Source organism: Natator depressus, chromosome 6 (genome assembly GCF_965152275.1).
Source record: "Natator depressus isolate rNatDep1 chromosome 6, rNatDep2.hap1, whole genome shotgun sequence".
Taxonomy (NCBI): domain Eukaryota; kingdom Metazoa; phylum Chordata; order Testudines; family Cheloniidae; genus Natator; species Natator depressus.
In genome coordinates this window covers 4,857,936-4,871,102 of record NC_134239.1, presented here as the reverse complement: position 1 = coordinate 4,871,102, position 13,167 = coordinate 4,857,936, and the positions used below count along the sequence as shown (strand labels likewise).

General features: G+C 44.4%; 1 protein-coding gene across 1 annotated transcript; it reads left to right on the top strand.

Moving 5' to 3' along the window:
* The first annotated feature begins 9,172 nt into the window (after nucleotides 1-9,172).
* On the top strand, nucleotides 9,173-10,111 carry LOC141989071 (olfactory receptor 5W2-like). The gene has a single exon (XM_074955318.1). It carries the CDS (start codon nucleotides 9,173-9,175, stop codon nucleotides 10,109-10,111), a length of 939 nt encoding a protein of 312 aa, XP_074811419.1.
* The last annotated feature ends 3,056 nt before the right edge of the window (nucleotides 10,112-13,167 follow it).

The following is a 13,167-nucleotide window of genomic DNA, read 5'->3' as shown; positions in this document are numbered from 1 at the left end:
CTCAACAAGGCAGGGTTCTGGAGGCCCAGGCTGGCTGGGAAAACAGCACACCAAATGACAGGAGGGAGGGAGGGGGGTGACATGCTTGGAGATACTATTTTGCAGCAGCTGCAGAGATCTTCAATGTTAACCACCAGTTTGCAACAGATGACGTCAAATACAGTCACCTCAGTTTCGTATTATATTCAAAAGGTCTCACGGGAGTGACAGCGACAGAGACCAGATGATTCTCTGGCCCTCTGTGTTCCATTTCCACAAGGAAAGACACAAACAACAATATGAATTGCATGTGCTGTGCATACCCGTTGTCCTGGGAGCAAAGATGCTGCAGGGAGGGAATCTCAAAGTCATCCCAGGAAGCAGCTCCAGAGTATTAAGGGTAACGTTGGTGTGGTTAGCAAACAGGGAAATGATTCAACTCTTGATTTTACGGTTCTGCTTTTAGGGTTCTGAGCAGGTAGTTCTTCCGTCCTCAACTCATTGTTAGTGAAGGGAGGGAAAACAAAGTGGTACCACCACATGATGGGCAAACAAGTCAGTTTCAGAGCATTTTGGCCTTTAATTGAAATGACATTCATGGAAGGGGAAGGAAGGAACTATTCTGAGAGGAGGAATTTCAACTTTTCTGAACATATTTACTTTCAAAAGAAAGAAAGAGCTTTACCAAGGGAGGGAGAAGAATGATGGAAATTGCTTTAATAGAAAGGGGGAAACTCCCCCATTGATTCAGGGAATGTCTTTCCTCAGGCCATTACATTGACTCAGCTATGATGTGCAGCAGCGCCATAGTGTAGATGCTTTCCACATTGATGGAATGGTTTTTCCATCATTGTAGTTAATCCATGAGTCTGAGAGGCAGTAGCTCAGTCAATGGAAGAATGACCCTGAGGGTCAGTACAAGCTAACTGCCTTGCACAGGGTGTGAAAAATTTCCCCACCTAGTGCGACAGGGCTCTGTTGAACTAATTTTTAAGCATAAACCAGGCCTCAGAGAAGCTGCTGATGAAAAAGAACAGTTGGAAAATCTAGTCCTATCTCCCTGACAGGTGCTCTTATAAAATCTTCAATGGTTTAGAGTCCACAACCTTCCTGGTCAAGTTCTTCCAGGGCTTAGTCACCCTCACTCTTGGGATATTTTTCCTAATGCCCAACCTAAACCGCCATTGCTGCAATTGAGGTCCATCAGTCCTTGTCCCATCCTTCCCCTACTCCCACTACATTGTTTTGCAATTTTATTCTTAAACTCTGTGTGACGGGTTGCATCTCAAAACCCCTTTGGGACTGCCACCTGACGTGCCTAGACTACCTCTGAGCCTGTTTTGCCTACCATCTTGGGATTCAGTCCCTTATCTTGTTTGAGCCAGGCACGATTCCCGGCTGCAAACACAGATCTAAGTCTTAACCACGTCCCGCACAAGCTGCAGGTTTAACTGAAAACAGCTTAATAAGTGCTCCTTTCTCCAGCACTCAGATGTCCAGCTCCCAATGTGCTCCAAACCCCAATAAATCCATTTGACCCTCTATAACATTCATATTTGGTAAACTCATGAATTGTTCGCCCTCTATGACACTGATAGAGAGATATGTACAGCTGTTTGCCCCTTCCCCTCCCCCCCAGGTATTAATACATACTCTGGATTACTTAATTAGTAAAAAGTGATTTTATGAAATACAAAAGTAGGATTTAAGTGGTTCCAAGCAATAATAGACAGAACAAAGTAAATTACCATACAAAATAAAATAAAACATGTAAGTCTAAGCCTAATACAGTAAAAACTAAATGCAGGTAAATCTCACCAACAGAGACATTCCAATAAGTCTCTTTTACAGACTAGACTTTCTCCTAGTCTAAGTCCAGTAATCACTCACACCCCTCTAGTTACTGTCCTTTGTTCAATTTCTTTCCGGGATCTCCTTGGGGTGGAGAGGCTCTCTCTTGTGCTAGCTGAAGACAAAATGGAGGGGTTTCCCCAGGGGCTTATATAGTCTCTCTCTTGTGGGTGGAAACCCCTTCCCAACTCCTAGCAGAATCCAGCTCCAAGATGGAGTTTTGGAGTCACATGGGCAAGTCACATGTCCATGCATGACTCAGTTCCTCACAGGCCAATTCCACATTCCCAGGATCGCTCACATGTGGATTGCCATCTCACAATGTTCATTCTTAGGTTAAGTGTTTCTTGATTTGGCACTTACTGAGAGTAATCTTTTCTCAAGAAGCTGACTAACTGCTTCACAGAGGCTACCTAAAATCAAACAAGTACATAGCCAATACTCATAACTTTGAATACAAAATTGATATATTCATACAATTTGTATGCATGTATCTAGTAGATTATAACCTTTGCAGAGATATGTTACATGGCATATTTGGCATAAAACATATTCCAGTTATGTCATATTTACAGTCACAAGCATATTTCTATAAAGCATTATGGGGTGCAACGTCACATTCTGTTTCACGGACTATAAGTTATAGGAAATAAATAAAATTAACAAAAGAATCAGAAGGGAGCTGGCCTGCTCGGAGATATTTTGTAGCAGCATCTGCAGAGATGCTGCAGAGATCTCTGTTAACCACCAGTTTGCGGAAAATCCTCCTTTTTGCAACCTGCCCTGACCTTTGTATTTTCAGTGAGGACTGCCCCAGGCACCTCCAAGTCACAGGAGCCACAGAAGGCAGGAGGAGGAGTTGTAAGTTCCTAGAGGAAGTAGGGGCATAGTGTTTCCTGGGCACAGACCTGGAGTGACAGACTTGGGAGTTTCTGAATACAGAGATTGCTGGCTGTTGGTTGTTTCTACTTTTGTTCAGGGAAGGAGGACTTTGCGTCCCTTCTTTGTCACCCCTTCCCCAACAGATTATACAAAAGAATGTAGCTGACTTGGATCATCAATTTTTCCTCCTAATACAATCAACCCTGCAGTGCCTCACAGGTGGGTACCACTTTGGAGAAGGGGGCACCAACATTCCCTGGAGCACAATAATACCAGCCAAGCCTGCACACCCATGCGGGATAATTTCTGCTACCACAGTGAAGAAGGGAAGAGTCATCACTGCACCTGCTGTGTATCCCCTTAGAGGTAGGTGATGACCACAATGGCCTTGTACATCTGCAGCCATGGATCAGTGCATGGGCCCATCCCTGTGGGGACCTCACCCTTTCATGTCAATCGAACACTGCTGTCAGTCAGCACCACACCTTTGGTGTTACTGGGATATATCCTAGGTTGGTGGCTGTAACATACCATGGTCCAACCCAGACTAATCAGGAGCTGTGTCACACCTGCCTGCAACCTTGCAATGCCTTGCTGAAGTAGCTTCCACCGGCGCCACCCACAAACATCCATCTAGCATGCAAATCACACCCTGAGCATGTATGTGTAACTGCAGCCTGGCCAGGAATAGTTGGGTTACACTCAGGCTCTCACTACCCTGGGTTATCCTGCACATTGACCCCAACACACTCCCCACTCTTCTATTTGCCTCCTGAAATGTATGTCCTGTGCTCCCCAGCCCTCTCCTGGACAATACACGCTACACTGTCCATTATTTCTTTAATAAAACTAACATGCCTGCCAGTTAGCTTCTCAGACACTTCTATTTAAACACACTGGATTAGATAAAACAATAAAACAAAGTTTGTTGAACACAAAGAGAGATTTTAACTGAGTGCAAATAATGAGGCATAGAAGTTAGACATGGTTACAAGAAAAATAAAGCTGGAATGCAACTTCTGCCTATGTTAACAAATGATGTGAAATGTAATGCTAAAATTTCCTCACCACATGCTTTCAGCAGTCTTACTGACCAAACATCTTCAGTCATGATCCATCCCCCAGTCCAATGGCTGCTTCCTTTATCACTTCAGATGCAGTGAATCAATGGGCAGAGAGAGAGAGAGAGAGAGAGAGAGAACACAGCGCCTTGGGATGTCTCCATCTTCTTTTTAGAATCCTATTCCCCCTTTCAGAAACATTTCCTCCTGGTTACCAGAGGACAAAATGTGTATGTAGAAGGATGTTCTGTGCTGCTTTTTTCTCACCTTTTTGGGCTTTGTTTGCTTCCCTTCCTGCTTGGTGAGTAAAGATTGTGATTTTTTGGGGACTGTCACCTAATGTGCTGAAATTACCTCTGAGTCCATTTTCCCCTGCCAGGCTGGGCCTCCAGAACCCTGCCTTGTCGAGCCAGACACGCTAGCCAGGTGCAACACAGACTGAGGGTCTGGGCCACATCCGGAAAACTGCAGATCTAGACTGAAACCACCTCAGCAGGACACCTGTCTCCAGCACACAGACACCCAGCTACCAGTGGAATCTAAATCCCAAATAAATCCATTTTACTTTGTATAAAGGTTATACAGGGTAAAATGATAAATGTTTGCCCTCTATATCACTGCAAGAGACATATGCACAGCTGTTTGCCCCCCAGGTAACAATTACTTGCACTGAATTTACAAATATACAAAAGTGATTTTATTAAGTATAAAAGGTAGGATTTAAGCTTCAAGATGGAGCTCACTATCTGGTGACATGGTCTTGGGTTCTCCCACAGGTACACAGGAAGGTAAACAGAGCCATTCACAGTTCATTTATTCTGAAGCACCTTTAATGGCCTCCACTTAAAATGTCTACATCAGTAATACAAGTTTATAGGTTATTCTCCTAACTCCAGACATAGAAATAATCCATATAAAGAAATAGGATGAACACATTTAGTAGATTATAACCTTTATAATGATATGTTACATGGGGCACTTAGCATGAAGAATATTCCAGTTATGTCTTATTCATAAGCATATTTTATAAAGCATATGGAGTGCAATGTCACACTGAGCTTTGCCCGGCACTGGACAGAAGGGGGAATTAAACCTGTATCTCCTACCTCACGAGTGAACACCCTAACTCTTGGGCTAAAAATTACAAAGAGAAGGACCACCACCGCCTCCTACGGTGGCTGCGTTGCGACCGGCACCTAAATCCTCCCCCTGCGCACACACAGTGTTCTGGGACAAAGCTATTAGGAGTATTTGTAACACAATTGTGAAGAGTTTCAGGTGAATCCAAACAGTATTATTTTTGACAATAAATGATTAGTCCAGAAGAAATTCACCCATTTCTAGACACTGTTGTGTCCCAACGCTGGGCAATTACATAAAGAGGCATTTGGAGAGATGACCAACTTAACAAAAGAAGGAAAGAGCTTTACCAAGGGAGGGAGAAGAGTGACATGAAAAGGAGAGAGAAATAGCTTTAAGAGGAAGGGGGAAAACTCCCCCATCGATTCAAGGAATATCGATTCTAAGGCTACTACATTGACTCAGCTATGGTGTGCAGCAGTGCTGTAGGGTAGATGATTTCCACAGTGATGGAAGGGTTTTTCCATCGACGTAGTTAATCCACGTCCCCGAGAGGCAGTGATAGGTCAATGGAAGAATGACACAGGGGGTCAGTACAAGCTAACTGCCTTGCACAGGGTGTGAAAAGTTTCCCCTCCCTGTGTGACAGAGCTCTGTTGATCTAATTTTTAAGCATAAACCAGGCCTCAGAGAAGCTGCTGATGGAAAAGACCAGTTGGGAAATCTAGTCCTATCTCTCTGCCAGGGCAGCAGAATCCCCTTCGGTTCTTTCTGTTCAGGCGAGTTGGAAATAGTCCAGCTGTTCCAGCTTCCCAGTAGAGATTATTCTGCATTCTGACTGAGCTCAGTGTCAGGCTGTGTGTGTGTAGCAGGCACTCTGTCTGTGTGCCTGTGTGTGTGTTTGGTGTGCATCAGGGACTATGTGTGTACATGTGGTGGAGGGTACAGTGGAGCTGAATGTCAAGTGAAGGAAGGTGTGTGTCCCTTGTCCTGCCCAAGGCTCACCTTAAGAAGTGTTCCTGACTCTAACACTCAGATGCTCAGCTCCCAATGGGGTCCAAACCAGAAATAAATCAGTTTTACTCTGTATAAAAATTATACAGTGAAAACTCATAATTTGTTCACCCTTTGTAACACTGATAGATAGTTATGCACTGCTGTATGCTCCCCCAGGTATTAATACATTCACTGGGTTAATTAATAAGTAAAAAGTGATTTTATTAAATACAGAAAGTAGGATTTAAGTGGTTCCAAGTAATAACAGACAGAACAAAGTAAATTACCAAACAAAATAAAACACGCAAGTCTAAGCCTAATACAGTAAAAACTAAATGGAGGTAAATCTCACCCTCAGAGATGTTCCAATAAGCCGCTTTTACTGATTAGACTTCCTCCTAGTCTGGGTTGAGCAACCACTCACACTCCTGTAGTTACTGTCCTTTGTTCCAGTTTCTTTCAGGGATCTCCTTTGTGCGAGCTGAAGACAAAATGGAGGGGTTTCCACAGGGGCTTATATAGTCTCTCTCTTGTGGGTGGAAACCCCTTCCCCTCTCCTATGGAGAATCCAGCTCCAAGACGGAGTTTTGGAGTCACATGGGCAAGTCACATGTACGTGCATGACTCAGTTCCTTACAGGACAAAGCTACATTCCCAGGAAAATTGGCATCTCTCAAAAGTTCATTGTTAGCCTAAGTGTTTCTTGATTGGGCACTTACAGAGAATAATCTTTTCTCCAGAAGCTGACCAACTGCTTCACTGAGGCTACTTAAAATCAAACAATTACATAACACATATTCATAACTTTGAATACAAAAATGTTACATGCACACAAACAGGATGAATCTATCCAGTAGATCATAACCTTTGCAGAGATATCTTACATGGCCTAGCCTCCATAAAACATATTCCAGTTTTGTCATATTTACATGCATAAGCATATTTCTATAAAGAATTATGGGGTGCAATGCCACACTTTGTTTCATGGACTATAAATGATAGGAAATAAATAAAATTAACAAAAGAATCAGAAGGGAGCTGGCCTGCTCGGAGATATTTTGTAGCATCATCTGCAGAGATGCTGCAGAGATCTTGAGTGTTAACCACCAGTTTGGGGAATATCCTCCTTTTTGCAGCCTGCCCTGACCTTGGCATTTTCACTGAGGACTGCCCCAGGCACCTCCGGGTCACAGGAGGCACAGAAACCAGGAGGAGGAGTTATGAGCATGACTCTTAGAGGGGGCATAGTGTTTCCTGGGCAGAGACCTGGGGTGACAGACTTTGGATAGAGAGATTGCCGGTTGTTTGTTTTTTCTAGTGGTGTTCAGGAAGCAGGACTTTGTGTACATTTCTATTTAGATTAACCAGCGCACACATTTCTTTGTTGAAGAGAGACAAGTTTGCCAGCCTCAGTTTGGAACATGTATGAATAACATGACAGAGAGTAATCTTATAACTTCACATACATTATCAAAAATGTATTGATATTTGCGATGAGAGCATGACTATTTTAGTTGACTCATAGATTTATTTATCATCTTAAACTGAGCTCTGTGTGCAGATAATATGCATGCAAGAGGGATAGTTTTGTGAACTGCAGAAGTCCGTAGCATGCTGTTGTCTCCTCCTGAGCTCCTCTGGTCATCATGTGATCTCCATCAAGCAAAAGGAGTGAACCTATCTTTTCTACATTGGGGAGTAACCTCGCAATGGAAGGACGTAAGATAACATGGTGAGTGGCATGCTATAAATAGCGAGATAATCTGGAGCACTCTTACATGTTTTACAGGTTTCACATTCCACCTAATGGGGCCAGGACAATGAGGTGATTCTGAAACCAGGAATAACTGAGAAGATATCAGCTACAGCTGCAAACAATTAGTACGTTTCACTTGTATCTAACTTTCTGATCCTTTGATTCCAAATTTGTTGCTCAGGTGGTTGAAAATTTTTCTTGAGAAGTTTTTTTTTCTATAGGAAATTGGATTTTCCATTTAACTATTTTTTCCAAAAAATTATCTTTTCCCTGGAAATTATAAGCTTTCCATCAAAACACCAAACTCCCCTCCTCCCTAAACCATGGGTTTGGGATTCTGGTGATGTTCCAGGGCAGTTCAGCAAGACGAGAGACCATCATGCATCATGGGGGATGTAGTCCAGCCTGGGAGCCTGGCCCATGGAAGAGATTGGTGGTGTTTGGTATCTGAGGAACCCCCGTGGTACTTCCAAGTTGAAATATTAAGTTTTTAGCTAAAAGATTTTGGTCTCCACAAAAAAAAAAAAAACAAACCCTTTGTGGATCAGGTCTTCGCAGTACCCAGCTTGCACTGGAAACAGCAGGATGAAGTATATCCCTCACCTCATATTCTGTAACTCTGGTAGAAATTGCATAATTTAATAACACAGTAAGAAAGTGTAGGTCAAATTAATCCCCAGGGCACTAATTATGGGAGGGTAGCTTTGGTTCACCGAATGCATTAATTAGGTGTTGTGTCTCTCTGAGCTCAGGTATTCCCAGTTTCTTCAGGAATCATGTCCCATAGATCACACATCTCAGTATAAAACGTTCCGATTGGTCCAAAGAGGCAGTTTCTGTCGATGAGGAAACACGAACACATCTCTTTCTGTCTTCTCATCAGGTACGTGCTATTGTCCTGAATTACGGTCACACATACACACACGCAGACACCATGGGGATTAGCAAGTATTCAATTCCAGACCTCCAGCACTAAAAGCCTCAGCCCCAACTCCTACCCCTTCAGCTAAAGGAGCGACCTCCTTGGTTGGAAAAAAATAGGCAATTACCTAGTCACTGAAGCCAGGGCTTCCCATTCTGTCTCTGGGTTTTCATACAGGCTCAAGTAAATGCCAAACAGCTAAATTAGCACAGAACGCAACTTCACCCCAAACGGACATGCCAAATCACAGAGCTCCCCTTGCCCAAAGAGGGTGGAAAGATTGACACTCCTTTACTCTCACCGCTTCTTTAGCTAAGGAATAATCCCTTCAGACTGATTCTCTCCCAGCAGAGTCACAAGTTACTGTTTTCTCTTTGGATTAGTGAACAGGAGTGTTTGTATGGGGGGCATGATTAACCTGCCTCTCATTGTGTTTGAACAGTGTCTGCATTTTATCAAACACCTGGAATGACCAGCTGTGAATATCTGGATCTCTGTACAAAGACCTTTCTGGAGCGGGTCCTGATGTCCATTGAGAAACTGATCTCTATTTATCTTCACTTACTTCATTACAGAGACGGGACAGTTTTCCGCACCATCCACCAGACCACATCTATGTAGCAGCCTGATCTCTGTTCAGAGGTAATGGAAGAGGGAAATCACTCGGAGGCGACTGAGTTCATTCTCTCACGACTGACAGATCGTCCGGAGCTGCAGGTTCCCCTGTTTGCAGTGTTCCTACTGATTTATGGTATCACCCTGGTGGGGAACGGGGGGATGATCTTGTTAATCACGATTGATCCCCAACTCCACACCCCCATGTACTTTTTCCTCAGGAATTTGTCTTTCTGTGACCTCTGCATTTCCTCAATAATTTCCCCTAAGATGCTGCTGAATATCTTAGCCGAGAGGAAAAGTATTTCTTACACTGCCTGCTCTGTGCAAATGTATCTCTCTATAATTTTTGCAGATGTTGAGTGCCTCTTGCTGGCTGTGATGGCGTATGACCGTTATGTGGCCATCTGTAACCCGCTGCTCTATACGGTCACCATGTCCAGGCAGCTTTGTAAACAGCTGGTGGCTGGGGTGTACACTGTGGGGGTGGTGGATTCAATGATAATCACGTGTTGTATATTTCGACTGTCATTCTGCAGCTCCAACATTATCAATAATTTCTTCTGTGACATCCTCCCACTGCTGGCGCTCTCCTGTTCTGACATCCATGTCAATGAGATTGTGATCTTTGCTTCCATGAGCTGCATTCAAGTGATCAGCTTTGTGACTGTCCTCCTCTCCTATGGCTATATCATCTCCACCATCCTGCAGATCCGCTCTGCCGAGGGCCAGCACAAACCCTTCTCCACCTGCACTTTCCACTTGACCTCTGTGGTCCTGTATTTTGGCACCCTCTTCTTCATGTATTTACGTCCCACATCCAGCTATTCCATGGACACAGACAAAGTGACCTCAGTGTTTTACATGCTGGTGATCCCCATGTTGAATCCCCTCATCTACAGCCTGAGGAACACGGAGGTGAAGGACGCCTTGAGGAAAGCAATGAATAAACTCCTAACCAATTTTTGAATCTGTTTAGTGGTGGGGAATGGGGAATGGAAATAGGCTAATTCAATTCCCAGCCCATTACAAAGTAATTTTGCAGAGCCCATGGGAGTATTGTTCTTTATTGTATTGTTATTATTATTATTTTTTCTATTCCTACAAGGTCTGCAGCCGCCAACTGAGATCAGTGGAGAAAACATGGGAAGCATGACAGGGCCAGCGAGAGAGAATGATTTTATAAGCTGGTGGCTCGAGGCATCCACCTAGAGGGTGAAATGTTCAACTTCACATCTCAGGACATTGGGTAGCAGTTCCAAAGGGGTTTCTGTGACCCAACCAGTTACACAGAGTTTTAGGAATAAAATTAGGAATAAAATTGCAAAAGTGTGTGTGTGTGTGTGTGTGCGTGCGGAGGGAGGATAGCACAAGAACCCATGAATTTCAATTGCAGTAAGGGTGGTTTAGGTTGGACATTAGGAAACAGATCCCAACAGTGAGGGTGCCTATGCACTGGAATAACTTGCCTCAGAAGTTTGTGGAATCTCCACTTTGGAGATTTTTAAGAGCAGGTTAGAGAAACACCTGTCAGGGATGTTCTATATAATACTCAGTTCTGCTGTGAGTGCAGGGGACTGGACTAGATGACTTCTCGAGGCCCCTTCCAGTCCTATGATTCTATGATCACACAAGGAGCCCTGCACTGGGAGGAAGGGGGACGCCAGCCAGAGCACTGGGTAGGGCAATAGGCACACATCTGCCAACACTTGATATTCAGCTCCACCGTAACCCCCACCACATGCACACACAGAGTGCCTAATGCACACACACAGAGAAGGCACAGTACACACACAATGCCAACTGCACACCAAACACACACACACACAGCCTGACAGTGAGCTCAATCAGAATGCAGAATAATCTCTACTGGGAAGCTGGGAGAGCTGCAATATTTCCAACTCTCCTGATCAAAAAGAACCGAAGGGGATTCTGCTGCCCTGGCAGAGAGATAGGACTCGATTTCCAAACTGGTCTTTTCCATCGGCAGCTTTTGTGAGGCCACGTTTAGGCTTATAAAATAGATCAACAGAGCTCTGTCACACAGGGTGGGGAAACATTTCACACCCTTTGCAAGGCAGTTAGCTTGTACTGACCCTCAGTGTCATTCTTCCACTGACCTAGCTTTGCCCCTTGGGGATGTGGATTAACTACGTCGAAGGAAAAACCCTTCCATCAACTTGGAAAGCATCTACACTATGGTGCTGCTGCACACCATTGCTGAGACAATGTAATGGCCTGAGGATAGACATTCCCTGACTCGATGGAGGAGTTTTCCCCCTTCCCATTAAAGCGATTTTTCTCTCCTTTTCCATCATTCTTCTCCCTCCCTTGTAAAGCTCTTTCCTTCTTTTGGTGGGTAAATAGGTTCAGAAATTTTTACTCTCAGCATAATTCCTTCCTTCCCCTCCCATGAATGTCATTTCAATTAAAGGCCGAAATGCTCTGAAACTGACTTGTTTGCCCATGACTTGGTGGTACCTCTTTGTTTTTCCTCCCTTCACTTACAATGAGTTAAGACAGGTTTCAGAGTAGCAGCCGTGTTAGTCTGTATCCTCAAAAAGAAAAGGAGTACTTGTGGCACCTTAGAGACTAACACATTTATTTGAGCATAAGCTTTCGTGAGCTACAGCTCACTTCATCGGATGCATTCAGTGGAAAATACAGTGGGGAGATTTATATACACAGAGAACATGAAACAATGGGTGTTACCATACACACTATAACAAGAGTGGTCAGGTAAGGTGAGCTATTACCAGCAGGAGAGCAGGGGGGAGGGGAAGAAACCTTTTATAGTGATAATCAAGGTGGGCCATTTCCAGTTGTTGACAAGAACATCTGAGGAACAGTGGGGGGCGGGGGGAATAACCATTGGGAAATAGTTTTACTTTGTGTAATGACCCATCCACTCCCAGTCTTTATTCAAGCCTAAGTTAATTGTATCCAGTTTTCAAATTAATTCCAATTCAGCAGTCTCTCGTTGGAGTCTATTTTTGAAGTTTTTTTTGTTGAAGAATTTCCACTTTTAGGTCCACTTTTACTTTTAGGTAATCGAATGACCAAAGAAATTGAAGTGTTCTCCGACTGATGCATAGGAGAGGTTTTAGTTGGGGGCTGAAGGGGATGGCTACTGGCGTTCTGTTATTTTCTTTGTTGGGCCTGTCCTGTAGTAGGTGACTTCTGGGTACTCTTCTGGCTCTGTCAATCTGTTTCTTCACTTCAGCAGGTAGGTTCTGTCACAATCCATCCCCCAGTCCAATGGCTGCTTCCTTTATCCCTTCAGATGCAGTGAATCAATGGGCAAAGAGACAGAGAGAGAGAGAGAGAGAGCGCATGAGAGAGTGCACAGCTCCTTGGGATGTCTCCACCTTCTTTTTAGAATCCGATTCCCCCTTTGAGAAACATTTCCACCTGGTTACCAGAAGACAAAATGTGTATGTAGAAGGATGTTCCCTGCTGCTTTTTCCTCAACTTTTGAGCTTCCTTTGTTTCCCTTTCTGCTTGGTGACTCCGGTTTGGTTTCCCCAGGAAGAGCCTCTGAGTTTGGCTGGGCAGGTCATGGATAGACCTGGGCAGGTCATGAATAGACTTGGTTCCATGTGCCAGTGTGAAAGTGAAGGTCGGTAGACAGGTGTCAGTGTGGGTCACAGGAAGACGCCCAGAGTGCCCTGCAAAGCCGTGGGCTCATGACTGGCAAGGATCCTGTCTGGGTCTAGGATTGTGTGATTCCATCCCTTCCGTCCTCTGACAGTCTGTTTCCGTAGCCTCTTTCCTCCCCTGTCTCTGGGTCCCGCCTGAAGGAGGTTTGAAAAGCCACTGTGTGATCTGATCACCTCGCCCGAAGTGACAGAGTATGTGGCACCAGCCAACGCTCTTTGCTGAAGGGGGGCTGTAAGACAGTTGTGGAGGCCCGAAACAAACCTTCCCTGTGTGAGTGGGATGAGTGAAAGATCCGTAGGGATTCTGGGAGCCAGGGGGTCCAAAAGGGATTCCCGCACTCACCAGGTAAAATGCAGGCCCGTGAG

Excerpts from the sequence above, each read along its gene's own strand:
- LOC141989071 (XM_074955318.1), top strand. The coding sequence starts at position 9,173 with ATGGAAGAGGGAAATCACTCGGAGGCGACTGAGTTCATTCTCTCACGA.